Source organism: Desmodus rotundus, chromosome 7, assembly GCF_022682495.2.
Source record: "Desmodus rotundus isolate HL8 chromosome 7, HLdesRot8A.1, whole genome shotgun sequence".
NCBI lineage: Eukaryota > Metazoa > Chordata > Mammalia > Chiroptera > Phyllostomidae > Desmodus > Desmodus rotundus.
The window spans coordinates 38544928-38559226 of NC_071393.1; the positions used below are offsets into that span (position 1 = coordinate 38544928).

The window sequence follows — 14299 nt, forward strand, 5'->3', positions numbered from 1 at the left end:
TTCTCTTTCTGCAAAAAAAAAAAAAGAAAATTGGAATTTTGATAGGGGTTGTGTTGAATCTGTGGGATCACTTTGGGTAGTTTTGACATATTAACAATATTCAGTCTGCCAATACACGAACACGGATGTCTTTTCATTTATTTGTGTCTTTTCTAATTTCTTTGAACAATGTTTTGTAGTTTTGGTGTACAAGCCTTTCACCTTCCTGGTTAGTTATATTCCTAATTATACTTTTTTTGATGCTACTGTAAGTTAAATTGTTTTCTTAATTTTGTTTTTGGATTATTTATTGTAAGCATATGGAAACAATTGATTTTGTATGCTACAACTTTGCTGAATTCATTTATTTGTTCTAACAGTTTTTTTTCTTGTGGAATTTTTAGAGTTTTCTACATACATATAAGATTGGATTATCCGCAAACAGATAGTTTTACTTTGGATGCCTTTATTTCCTTATCTTGCTTAATTGCTCAGGATAGGACTTCCAATACTGTGTTGAATAAAAGAGGCGAGAGTAAGCTTCTTTGCCTTGTTCCCGACCTTAGAGAAAAAAATTTCAGCCTTTTACTGTTGAATATGATTTTAGCTGTGTGCTTCTCACATATGGCATTCATTTTGTTGAGATAATTTTCTTCTATTTCTTGTTTGTTGAGTGTTGTTTTTTTGTAGAATCTTGTATAATGCTTTTCCTGTATTAATTGAGATAGTCATGTGATTTTCATCCTTAATTCTGTTAGTGTGGTATATTGCATTGCGATTTTCCTATGTTAAAAAAATCTCACTTGGTCGTGGTGTATAATGCTTTTAATGTGCTGTTGAATTCATTACTTTGAAGCAAGTATCAGACACGGGCAGTAAGCTGATAAACAGGCAAACGAGTGCTATACTGGCAGATACTGATAAGTATTGTGAAGGAAAGTAAAACAGTGCAGGAAGATAAAGGGTGGCAGCGGTGGAGCTGTAGAGCGCAGCTGGGACTGTTGAGAGATTTGAGAAGCCTTCTGAGGAAGTGACGTCTGGGAAGAGCCCGAATGAAGGTGAGAGAAGAACCTTACAGGCCCTGGAGACAGCGAAGGTGGGAATCTGCCCAGAGTGTTTGGGACACCTGGGAAGGAGGTCGTGAGAGTAGGGGCTGGAGATTAAGTCCCAGAGGCCAGGGAGGTGCAGGACAGCTGCAGCAGGGGCGGGTGCGTGAACTGTTGCCTTGGCAGCGACAGCTCCTTATACGGTTTTGAATACTTGTTATAGGTTTCCCCTTTCTTATTTCCTTTGCTGTCCTATTTGTAGAAAGAATGTGCTTGCTTTGTTAACCAAAGGACAGAGCCTGAGTTCTATTCCAGATTTCCTTTGAAGAAGGGTGAAATACAGTGGGTGGAGTCTCTGGGTCCAGCCAAGAATTCGTGGTGATGTCTAAGGTGATTTGAGAAAAAATCATTGTTTCAGAAATAATACATTATTGTGTAGGACCTTATATATATATTATAATTAGAATATGTACCTAATATTTTAAATTTAAATAGTATGAAATGGATTTCTTGATGAAGTTTATAACAGTTTTAACTGGCAGCATAATCTCTAGCATAGCAGTTAGCTTTTTCCTATACTGTTTTGTTGGAAAGTTTTGCGTTCCTGTGAAACATTTTTCCAAAATCGGTCTTTTTGGAGGAAGTATAAATTGTTGTCACGTGTTTTGGCAATTAAAAGGTAAAAACACCCTGGAGCTTGCCGATGTTCGTTCCAGCCCTTGATAATGTGAGGAATGTTGGTACAAGTATTCTAAACATCATCGAGAATGTGGAGGAGTTATCTGCTTTGTCTCCCAATGGAGTTTTATTTACAGTCTCGCTCGGTGTTTAATATACATTTGCCTCTTCTAGTATTTAATCAGTTTGTTTTTAATCCTCGAATCCTGATAATTTGATTTTCCACTGATAAAATATTTACTTGCCATGTCAGGCAGGATGCTAAACTTGGAAATTAAGAGTACTGAGTTAAATATAAAATTTGTTGAAACGTATTCATCATAATGCGGTCTATTTAATGTCTTGGCAGTACCTCCGGCTCTTCTCATTTAACGTGTTAGGAGACAGCCTGGCAGCAGTTGTAAACTGAAACCTGGTTGTGTGCGGGAGACTGGTAGGGGTAGGAAGGAAAATGGAGAAAATTTGAAAATGTTCCTGTGTGTGTGTTTTCTTAAATTAAAGTGTGACACATTTGCTTAAAATAGAATTTTATACTCTGTGTATCAAGGCTATTATAAGTTCACTATGGATGGTCCTAAGGCTGAAGCTGGTTTTAAATACTATTTTGTGGAATAACCAAATTTGACTCTTAAAAATATTGTCATAGTGTCACACACGTTGTTTGGATATCATAAGCATATTTTACAATGTGTTTGAGTCATTGGTCCCCCAGTAGACCTGAGTGAGATGTATTACTCAGAGGAGAAGCATGCATTTATGGTATATTCTTAGCGGCTGCTCTCTGTCACTCAGCTGTCAAGTCCTATGGAATCTGAAATAGAACCTGACCAATGGGAGGCAGCCTCCACACTGTTTACGGAGGATTCGGATGTGGACTGTTCTGTTGTGCACGACAGCGTCTGTGTTGCAGTTTTTGGGCAGCAGGATGCAGAGTGCACTTCAAATTTTCCACCGGAGTCCCTGAAAGGGAACAGCTTTGAAAGCCAGCCTCTGGAGTAAGAAATAGGAGGAGTTACGGTACCTGACTTGGGGCTGCTCTTATTCCAGTTCTGCACAGCGAAGAAGATAATTTTCCAGCGTTATGAAGGCGGAGAAGGACCCCGAGGATGAAGAAAACATCGTTAGAGGTCCAAGCTAAGTGTAGCACAGCAGGAGGACTGTAGAACAGGAAGAGCTGTAAGAGAGGGACGAGGCACTGGTTAGGAGTTTGCAGGCTTGCTTTGTGAGCCCCGGAGATTGGTAACTACTGCGAAGGAGTTCAGTGTTAGCAAAAGAAACGAAATCCTGTCTATGATGAGCTGCTGGTTTTCTTGTGCTCCGAAGAACAGCGTAGGTATCCGTGCCATCCAGTCTAACGAGATTCTCTTTCAGGCTTTCTGAACTGTATTTGTTAAAAGCGCACTACTGTTTTATTAACTTCGGTTTCTTTGTCTTACGATATTCTTTCTGATTTATCTGATTAACAGATTGGTGTTAGTAATAGAAAACAAAATTTCTTCTTTCTTTTTCTAGGTTTAAAAAGCATATGATAGAATGTTAATAATTCAGCCGTATTTCTGGTAACTGACAGTGGAGCCAAGTGGAAACCTGCTTGGTAGAGGAGAGGTGGAAACCACATGACAATAAGAGATTGCAGTCACCTTTAATTATCTTTGAAACAGCCTTACTTCGGGATTTTACCCTTTTTCGTGTTTTAAATAGCTTCTTTCTCCCCCAGCAAATTTACATGGACATAAAGTTAAGATTGTTTTAACTGCAAGGATAAGTAAATCAATTTAGATCTACTATTTGTGTGACTTCATCCCTCAGGCACTTGCAAACAGTCTCCTGAGCCTGCATCTACTGCTGCTCTCCAAGGCTAAACCAAGTGTTTTGAGTTACAGCTGAAGAAAGGGGGCACCTAACTTGCAGTTTAGACTTTGAGCAAGTAAGCAGGGCTGTCTCTGCTCATAGTTGTCAGTTTGAGTTTTTGAAGTTAGAAGGAAGGGGGTTCGTCTCCAAATTTGATGAAATATCCACTGAAATATTACATTTCAGAGTGGGTCAACATTTTAATGTATTTATCTTTCTTCGTATTTAATTTTCATATTTTCACTTCAAGTATTTAATAAATGCACTGCTTATTTAGCTAGGAAGTTGGTGATTTTTTTCTTTTGGTTTGGAGGGGATATTACATAAAATAGCCATACTGTTCAAACATTTAGAGGATATGCTTCATATAAGTGATTCATTTTCTCCCCAGAAATGTGTTACGGTATTTGTGGACATACGAATTGCTTTGTCAGTTAATTCAAAATTATGTACATCTTCTTTTGCTCTAGAAATAATACTGGACTTAACACAATTTAGCAGTAAGTTTACTATATAATATTTTAAAAGGCTAAAATAATGTATATTCTAGTTCTGGGTTCTACATTTCTGCTTACTAAGAGAAGATTCACGTTACTGGCTTCAGAATATTGTGACTGTATTTTCTCCATTCAACGCTAAAGGTAGCCTTGATACAGTTAAAACATATTTTAAAAACTGCCTTTGCTCTTTTAAATACATGTGCACTGAGCTTTTGTTAAAATTAAAAATCTTTTGAACAAAAATAGTATATGTTGAATGTAAAAAAGGAAGAAAATGAAAGTCACTTATAGTCCTGTTATCCTAGGATTTTTGAGTAGTTAATACTTCAGAGTCCTTTTTAAAATGTTTTCTCTGTAGAGGTTTCTTTTTATCCTAATGTACGTATAATGAATTGCTTTCTCTATTTAGGGGTGTGGGTGTGTGTGTGTGTGTGAGAGAGAGAGAGAGAGAGAGAGAGAGAGAGAGAGAGAGATTTTTGCCTCCATAAGCGTATTTCCAACCGCAGGAGAGAGGGGTTTTTAAGAAATGTGTGCAGAATTCCACTGCATCTGAAGGTGTTTAGAGATGTGTAACCAGAGCCAAGTCTAAAAGCGCGCGTTAGAGGATAGGAGAAGCACACACTGATTTTGGAAATCGTGAGAAGTCATGGTTGGGCTTGGCCACCTGTCATTTAATGTTTCTGGAGCTTTGACTTTTCTAGTCTGTTAATTGGGGATAATAATTGGGATTGTTTGAGTAATTCATGCCTGGCACAGGGTAGGTGTTCAACAATGATTAATTTACTTTCTTTGTTCTAAAAGCAAAGAAAACAGAGCAGAGAACATGAGAAGCATGCTTTTTCTCAAAAGTACGATTTGAAACATTCCCTGCATATCATGTGTTTTTGAAAGGTTCTCTTTCTGAAATTAGCACAACAGGGAGGAGGAAATTTGGGATGCATTTGGAAACTGAATGACATAGTACGCAATAATGTTTTTCCTTTCTTTAGAAAGTCTTATTAGTATAGTATATACAATATGCTCTGTTTACTTTTTTTTTCATTTTTGTAGCATGCAGCAGATTGGAACAAATATGATGACCGACTGATGAAAGCAGCAGAAAGGGGAGATGTAGAAAAAGTGTCCTCAATCCTTGCCAAAAAAGGGGTCAATCCAGGCAAGCTAGATGTGGAAGGCAGATCTGCGTAAGTGTTACTGCTGATACCCTAAAGGGCATTTGGGAAGACCCTTGGGGTACAAATGCAGCTCGTGAATTGTGCTTATCAACTTTTAAAATGAGAAATCTTTATTAAAACTCACATTTAAAATGTTTCAAATGTCACTTTTAAACATTCTGAACTAATAATTGTTCTTAATTTGAAAAATTTCCAAGCTAGAGAGAGCATCTTGAAGTCCTAGCAGCGGTCTGGTTCTGTAGGCCCTATGGCCCACCACAGCCTGCGTTGTTTGGCGCATTTCCTTTATACGCTTCTTCATGTTCCTTCTCCCATGTAGTCCTCGCAGTGGCCCTCTAAAAGAAGTAGGAAAAGCTTACAGAGGTGAAATAAGTTGGTCTAATCTCACCAAAAGTTACGGAGCTAGGACAGGAACCCAAGTTCTGTGTCTCCAGTTCTGTGAACTGCACTCTGTTTTCCTCTCTGCCCCCAATTCGTTTGTGTATTTGGGTAAATGAGAATTAAATTTAGTTTGAATGAGAATGGTTTTAGCAGAAAGGAAGGCAGAAAGGGATAACTTGTGTGGTTCAGGGAGGCAGAGATAGTGATCCTTCCCTTTAGTTTTTGTGTTACGGAGGCCTACGGCTTGTTTACATGTTTATCTCTTCTCCCACCTTCCCCAGCCACCACTTCCCTTCCTGTTCAGGATGGGGGTCCGTTGAGTTAGTGGGTAAAATCTAGGTTCTGTTACTATCATCTATAATTGTGGCAGTTAAAACCCCATCTGGGAAACCTTCCAGAGTTAGAGGTGAAAAGTCTCATTTCCTGAAATTCCTCTCAGTCTTATGCTAGCATGAATTTATTTAGACTATCATAACTGGAAACCAGATACTAAATATAGAGATGAATATTAAGAAGTGGATAGTAAATGTTTGATGTGGGTCACCACCTTAGGATGCTTAGATATTTAAGAATAGTAAAAATAACAGCATGACTTACAAAAATAGCTTTTAGGAGCAATAAATTTGAAAAGTTCCAGTTTTTCTATACTATTTTAATTTTATCAAGTAGGCAATTTGATAGCTACAGAAACATTGGTTATTTTGAGTCCTGCTCCTATTTTAGGTAAATTTTAAGCTATTTATAGGACTCACAGCATAAATAGTGAAAATTTAATATCTAAAAGTGACTTTGCTTCTCATGTTCCTTTTCCCCCAAACACTAAGATGTTAAAAAGATACAAGGGAATCTTCTTTGGGATCGAAACCCCTCTTCCTTCAGTTCTGCCCATCCATGCTTTGAATGTTTTCAATGAATGGTTGCTGAGTTTTTGTTCAGATTCTTTTGAGCTAGGGTTCAATTTTGAGTGAAATTATTTGTGTTAATGATCAGAGTTGTAAAAATACAATGTAATTTGATGAACTATGAGCTTTATTTTGTGAAATATTTGAGTGTAACTAGTCATTGAGGTTTTCACTATAGGAGGTAGAATTCTTTCTGGGATTTATAAGATAAAATATTTTCATTTTGTTAAACACAAACTGTATTCTCCCTTAATTAAAGTATTTTATAATTAGTCAAATATACAACTTGTTACAAATATATTTTCTATGTTATCTATAATTATAAAAATAAATTTATTTTTGATGATGGGGGGTGGTTAATTTGGAAATTTAACACAAAAGTAACGAGTGCTCCTTGAGTTTAATCCCAATTTCAAAAGTTAAATATTTGGATCCTGGCTGTAGTCACCTCAAGGATCTGTTTTCTTCCTGTTCACCTCTTTCTTAGGTTGCAGTTTTTTGCCAATGCAAAATGGGGCAGATTCACCAAGAAATCCCCCTACCACTTGGAGAGTTGTGGATTCCAATTCCCATCTCCCCAGCCCTAAAGCTGTCAGGGGTTCGACATCCCAACTATCTTCTCTGGAATCAGCAATTGCTCCTAGCCAGAAATGGCCTCAGACACGAGTTTACCTCTCTGGACCTCTGTCTTTTCTTGGCATCTTGCCCTTGTAATTTTTCACTATCTTCTTAGCTCACTGATGACTTCAAACATATGCCTTACATATTTTTAAAAATATTTGTTGATTAGAGAGAGAGAGAGACATCGATTTGTTGTTTCATTTATATATGCATTCACTGGTTGATTCCTGTATGTGCCCTGACCAGAGATCGAACCCGCAACCTCAGCATTATTGGGATGATGCTCTAACTAACTGAGCTACCCAGCCAGGGCCAAACATATGTCTCATATTTTATGCAGCTTTTCTAGTTGTTCTTCAGGGATTGGGATTGTTCTTACAGGGTAGGTATTGTCCAAATCATTTACATTTCTATTGTAGAAGTAGTAGTACGTGTCTTGTTCAAAAAAATGTATTTAAAAAAAGAAAATGTATTGATTTTTTAATTGCAAAAGAGTATTTCTATAATGCAGTTTTTCAAATTTCCTTTACAACTCTTTGCATACAATGTACTGATTGCGGTATCTTCTTTCCGAAGCACATCTATTTATAGCACACCGGCATTAATTATGCATCAGGGATTGTTGTGATTTCCGCCCTTTAGTACATCATCAATATATAATGTTGATTTATTTCTTCCAAATTTTGTGAGAAATGAAAAGACTAAGAAATGAAAACAAGCAAACAAAAAATATCTCTAAGATTGTTTGGGAGAATAAAACCTGTGCTCAAGGGAAGTTACCATTCCTCAAAAGATTCTAATGGTGTAAAGATACACCTTGCATGGTGTAATTCCCCGCTTCCGTGTTGCAGGGAGATTGATACCCTCAACCTTATACTATTTTAATTCTACTGTAAGTAGAATTTACCGAACTTTTAAGAATACCATATTCCCTTTATCAGAAACATCTCCTTCTCTCTAATTCAAATTGTACCAAGTCTGTTTAACTTTAACTAGTAGCGCTTTGTCTCTAGTTGCGTTTATATCCTTCATAGAGACGCATGACTGAATTTTGTAATATCTGGGAATGAATTTGTAAGCTATCTCCAGATTTTGTCTTTAAGCGTTCAGTTATTCAATTACCTGAGGGCCCATCCTCTGACTAGTACTTAGTTAGATTGGTTCTGGGAATAGAACAGGAAACAAAATGAACAAAAATCCTTGCTTTTATGAATTCATAGTTGAGTGGGAAGGGATTGATAGGCTATGAAGAAAATAAATCCTGAATTTACATATTATGTTAGGAAATGCACAGTTCTTTACAGAATAGTGAAGGCCAGGATGGGAAGTGGAGCACTGAGGTTTCAGGGAATGGGGACATGCCAGATGTGTAAGCGAAGGGGTCAGGGAGGGCCCCCTCTGCGAGGGCGACACAGAGTGCGTCTGTATCCAGGCACCTGGCTGAGCTCGCACACACCCTGTATCTCCTGCCAGCCTCACAGTGGTTACTGTGCTGGCCTAGGGCCTCGGTTCTGTCTCAACCTGAGTTCTGCGTCCTTGGCCAAGTCCTTCTGTCCTTCTTAACTGAGGTTTCGGAATGGCAGCAGAGTGGTCTGTATAGGCTGGTGAGCTGCACTCAATGTCTGTGCTTACTGCTGGGGAGTGCAGCCAATGTCAGTTCTTACTGCACGCAGAGAGTCTCTGTAAATATTTGATGATTAATAAATTGCTAGGTGATCAAAGAAACAATGGGATTTTTCATCTTGTGTCTGGAATACTTGATGGCTTATAGCTACTTTCTAAGCAGGCTTTACTTATGGAAAATTGTTCAATTGTGTCTTTTCATGTGGAACTTCAACCAGTCATACCAGTCCATGAGTGAAAGGGGAATTAGATGGTAGTCCCTGGTGCTTTTAGAGAAGAAGTTGATGCCAGTTCTTTCATGGCATTCAGGTGTAGTTTAGTTGGTTGTTTCTGAAGACTTGTCTATGTCAGGTTTAATTTGATAATTCTAAAAAAGAAGGGATAGTATTTTGATCAGTCTTTGGCCTTAGTATTATTCTATTGTAACTTCATTTGTTTTGGCGGTTTCAGAATATTTGAAACTAATCAAAATAGATAATTTACTTTGTTTGTATCACCACTGATAGAAGTTTTTCAATGCATTTATTAAGTTTCAAGCACCAGTGCCTTCTATTGAAATAATAAACTATAGAGTTAATGATATATGAGGTCTGTCCAGAAGGTATCCAGCCACGTACTATGAAAAATAGAGACATTTATTGAAGAAGATACCAGATACAAGAAACACTGAACATAGGACAGTGACACCTCAGTCCCCTTCAAAGTAGACACCTTGGGACCTCACACAGTTCTCCCAATCACCATCAGTTACGCTGTTCTATTTTCCTGAATCTCATCACCGGTCTGAAATCTCTTCCCTTTCAAAGGTGATTTTCATTTTGGGAAAAGCCAGAAGTCGCAGGGTGCCAAACTTGGGCTGTAGAGGGGCTGAGTCACCTGGGTGATTTGATGTTTTACAAAAAAAATCTGCACGAGACGTGATACATGAGCAGCCATGTTGTTGTGATGCAGCTGCCGATCACCAGTTGCCCATAGTTGCAGCCTTCTGAATCATCCTAATAGTTTCTGCAGAAGATTTTCAAGCTTAATGCAAAATTTGGTGCAGATTCCTTGCTCTACTCACTCAGTCATTTTGAATGCGCTGGCCACACAGTACACATGCTCACTCAACAGCTTCTGCTGCCCCCATTGACTAGTACAGTGAAGTTTTCATTGTTCACACATGCGCATTCCAGTCCACTCTCCTTGGCTGCCAGGTTACATCGATGTGGTATAAACTGTTCTTGTTACGTTAACGATGGTTGGACTTTTTCCGGACAGACCTCTTAATAGTATAAAATTTCTGTTATTGACTATTGAGTATTGGAGTATTCCATTGGTTCTAAGGAGGTATTTCTAGAAAGAATTGGCCCCTTATGTATGTTTGGGTTAGAATGAGTTTTTCAGTAACATGGGATAGATTTGTTTGTTCTTCTATTAGATACATAGATGTGCCAGCGTTGAAAATGTGTGTGTCTGTTGAATAAAGAGTGATGTTACTGTAGCATTTCAGTTGACCTTTGGTAGTTTCCACGGCATGACAAATATTTTCTTTCTGTTTAGCTTCCACGTGGTGGCCTCAAAGGGGAATCTGGAATGTCTGAACGCCATCCTCATACACGGAGTTGATATTACAACCAGTGACACTGCAGGTATGTTTGCCTCCACGGTCCGTTACCAAACCGAAACACATCCACCAACAATGTTCCTACCAGACGTACATGTGGTTTAAAAAGAGAAATCCTTAATTTTCTGTTTTTAAGTAGTTGAGAAAAGGTTTACTTCTGAGGTTTCGTGGGCGAGCGGTCAGGTACAGGAGACTTACTAGAAAGGATTACTGAACTGCTGAGCAGCTGAAGACCCGAAGTCTAGCGGTGGTCTTGGTAGGGTTACAGTACCCTAAAATCTCAGATTTTGAAGACCCATTAGGGGCCAGGTAGTTTATACTCATGTTCTGTCCAGTATATGAATCCTTTATGTTGTAAGGTCATTTGGCATTTGGTTGGACATGCCTTGTGATGGGGAACTGCCTGCCTCGTGACAACAGCAACATTGCCAGTGACGGTCACAACAAGAATAGCTGACACTTACACAGCATCTGAGTGCTGTACATGTACTAACTGCTTTCACCGCTCCATCACCCCGGCGAGGCTGTGCGGCGCCGGGTCCTTCGGTGGACAGCTCACCGGCAGAGTCTGTGTTCCTACTTAGTATGCTCACAAGGAAACCTGTTCTGGGTTTGGTTAGCTAAATTTAAAAAATTACTGTAGATGGTTCAAGTCTATCCATTACCATGTTACCTGCTTAAATCTAGTTGTTCCTCTCTCTGTCTTTTAAAATCTTTCCGCATAAGTCTGAGCGCGTGTCACAAGGTCAACCTGTAAGTATTGGAACACAACTGTTGCGTTTCTTCAGTGAGTGAGTGAGTTTTCTGTTCATCGGGATAACCCTTCCCAGTTCCCTGGGACTCTCGACAGCTTATTTCTCTGCAGCTCTCCTCTGTTACTCAATTAATAGGAGGCGACCTAGAACAGAACTTTCTTACGAGCTTCAATGTTTTCCTCTGTGAGGCCCTGTGTGGACAAGCAAATACATTACTGTTAACTAGCGCTTTGTTTAGAAACGGAAGGGAGGGAGAGGAAGGGAGATCACAATTGAGTCAGTGAGGAAAATCTTTACCTAAATGAGTATCCAATTCTGAATTGAAGACCAAACTGTCTGCCACCCATGAAAGAACAAAAGAATCGGTCGGTCATATATGCTTCCATTGGTGCAGAGGAATATTTATTTTTAGAAATTCGAAGTAAGTATACCTTTTTAGAACTCTTAAGACTTTTAAGCCTTACTGTACTGATTCAAGTATCTTTCTTGGTTTTGTGTGTGTCCTTTCTGGTCTGGACATTCTTGCTAGTGGCCACTCCAGTAACTTCCGCCCTCCTTCCTCCTGCGCGGGTCAAGCTCACCTGCTTCCGCCGGCTCAGAAGGCATTTCGTGCACGCTGTTCCAGCCTGCCTGCTTAACTGTGTCTCTCGCCTTTGCCGTCGTTTGGTCGTGCTTTTATCTGCTCTGTATTGTTGTGTTTGTCCTCAGAGTTGTCCTTTTCTGAGGACAAGGGCCTTTCACACTTGTCGTTATAATCCAAATGTGGATATTTGATAAAAGTTGGATTAAAAAACTTGGATCTTAATTTCTTTATTTGCAAGCAGTATGAAAGTATATTAAAATAACCAGATTTCAAGTTAGTGTGGTTTTGATGTATTTGTGACTCGGGTCTTACCAGGTATGAACCTTTACTATGATTTATAGTGGTAAGCCTTAGATCTGATATTTTCTTGAATTTTAGTGCCCCGTCTTCAGTGGCTGGATCTGAATTCGGCTAGCAAAATACCTGACCTGCCATTTTTATGTGAGCGAGTGTCTGTGACATTTTCTTGAACACCAGGGACTATTCTACCATTCCACTTTATACCGCCCCCCCTTCCCCACCCTCCTCTCCCCTCTCCTCATAGGTGAACAAGACTGATTTTAAGAGACAGTTTCTTAATGAACTTTGAATTTTAGTTGAAATATAGAAATTAGTTAGAGAATACCCTTTCTTTGACATGCCTCTCTTCATTTACTTCATTTTAGTACCCATGCTGCCGATTTGGAAATGTTATGAGAAATCTAGGTATCTTTCCTTTTCTCCCTTCTCCATTGTCTTTTTCCTTGTCTCTTTTCCCCCTGTCTCTCTGCCTTCTTTGCTGTGCCGGTGTGTAATTATTTACTGTCCAAGGCACTGCTATAGGCGTTGGAGGTCCAGGGCAAATAAGACAGAGTGCTTGCTCTCTGTGCATTTGTGTGCATACTTTTTCTTCCCACCTTTGTTGTTTTGGTACAATTATATCTTATTAAAATATCAATCCAGGTGAAATATCTTAGAAACTGAAAACATGGTTATAAATTAAGTAGCCTGTCAATTCATTTTGGAAAAATTAATCACATTTCTATGGAAAATTCACATATATTTTAAACTTTTATAGGGAGAAACGCTCTTCACCTGGCTGCAAAGTATGGACATGCATTGTGCCTACAGAAACTTCTACAGGTAGTACAAGTGGTTAATATTTTTTGGGTTTATTATTTTGACTGCAAATAATAGATGTGTTTTTAACGTTTTCAGAATTTGAGATAAAAGAAAATAGTAGGTTAACTCTTGTAGCTTACATAATATTTCTCCATAGTTTGTGAAAGAATGTGAACAATAAAGAGCAAAATCTCTGAGGGAAGTGAATGGCATTACTCAGTGTATTAAAAATAAATAACAAAGACGTGACCTTCCTGTTGACGTTAACTGGAGATTGGAATTCTCTGTTGTCTGGTATATGACACAAGATAAAGTGAGGCAGCATGGAATCTGTGTATTTCTAATAAACATCAGTAGCCTACACTAAATAATACTAACCATTACTTAGGCATGTAATCAGGCAGCCACAGAATTTTATGACTTAGTGGGCTGAATTTTCAGTTAAAGGGTCCAGTCATATATTTCCATAAACATTTTCACAAGTTTAACAGCAGAACTCATTGGTTTTTCTGATTCAGTTGTTCAAGTTTTAACCCACGATGGGAAAAAAAAATACCACCAAACAATAACATAGTTTCTATATCCCAGGCTATTGTAATGCACCATATGTTTTCCTGTTTGTGAAATATTGTTAAATTTACAGCATAAAGTTACTATATTTGTTTCATGTCAAAGTATATTAGTGGCCTGTCTAGTAGTCCTTGTTTTTCGATAAATGGAATATTTAAAGATTAAATAACAGCTACTCATTGGAATTTAGATGTTTAATTTTAAAATGAGACTCTTTTAGATGACTAGGTTTCTGTGTTTTAACAGTACAGCTGTCCCACTGAACACGCAGACCTGCAGGGGAGAACCGCACTTCACGATGCTGGTGAGCTAAGGTTGCCCTTGGACAGAAACAAGTACTGTTAAGGGGCTAGGCACTTACATTAATTTTAAAGTTTTAACATGCATGTATTTGTATGATTCATGGAGAAATACAGTATTACAAATTTCTTAACTTGAATTTGAGGTTTTTTTAGATTGTACAGCTTACAAAGATTCATTCAGCCAATATTTACCGTCCAGTTTGCTAGATACTAAAAGTCCAACAATGAATAAACCACAACTTGCTCTCAAGGACCTCCAAGGAAGCAGGGAGGGAGGGATGGAGGAAGGGAGAGGCTGAGAGAGAATTAGTAAGTTAGTGAGTTAGTTTGGGAATTGGCAGGAGAAATAGGAGGGAGGAAGACTTCTCTTTCTTGAAAACTACATTTACCTATTTAACCTGTCTGAACTTCGTTTTTCTCATCTTCAAAATGAAGTTAATGCTGCTGCAATGAGTATTTACAGTTAAATCATCAGTAGTGCCTGGCACGTGGTAATTCTTAATTAAGGGTGGTGGTGGCTGTTCAGTTAGTGGTGTCAGTGCTGAATTTCATATCATTGTCATGTGCTATATTTTAAACAAGATTTATACTAATAATTTCACAGATTTTATTACTCATGGTTGCAT

The 14299-nt window shown here is 38.4% G+C and overlaps 1 protein-coding gene across 6 annotated transcripts in view; it reads left to right on the forward strand.

Moving 5' to 3' along the window:
- Window positions 1–14299, forward strand: part of UACA (uveal autoantigen with coiled-coil domains and ankyrin repeats) — a 92289-nt gene that overhangs the window by 38623 nt on the left and 39367 nt on the right. For 4 of the 6 annotated variants that reach the window (XM_053927612.2, XM_053927614.2, XM_024557402.4 and 1 more), the window contains exons 2-5: window positions 5105–5238; window positions 10299–10387; window positions 12758–12822; window positions 13618–13675. In XM_053927612.2, coding sequence (XP_053783587.1) covers window positions 5105–5238; window positions 10299–10387; window positions 12758–12822; window positions 13618–13675 — 346 coding nt within the window. Of the gene's footprint in view, window positions 1–2750; window positions 3033–5104; window positions 5239–10298; window positions 10388–12757; window positions 12823–13617; window positions 13676–14299 lie in introns of those variants that run through there. The other 2 variants (XM_053927613.2, XM_053927615.2) reach the window with 2 other exon arrangements.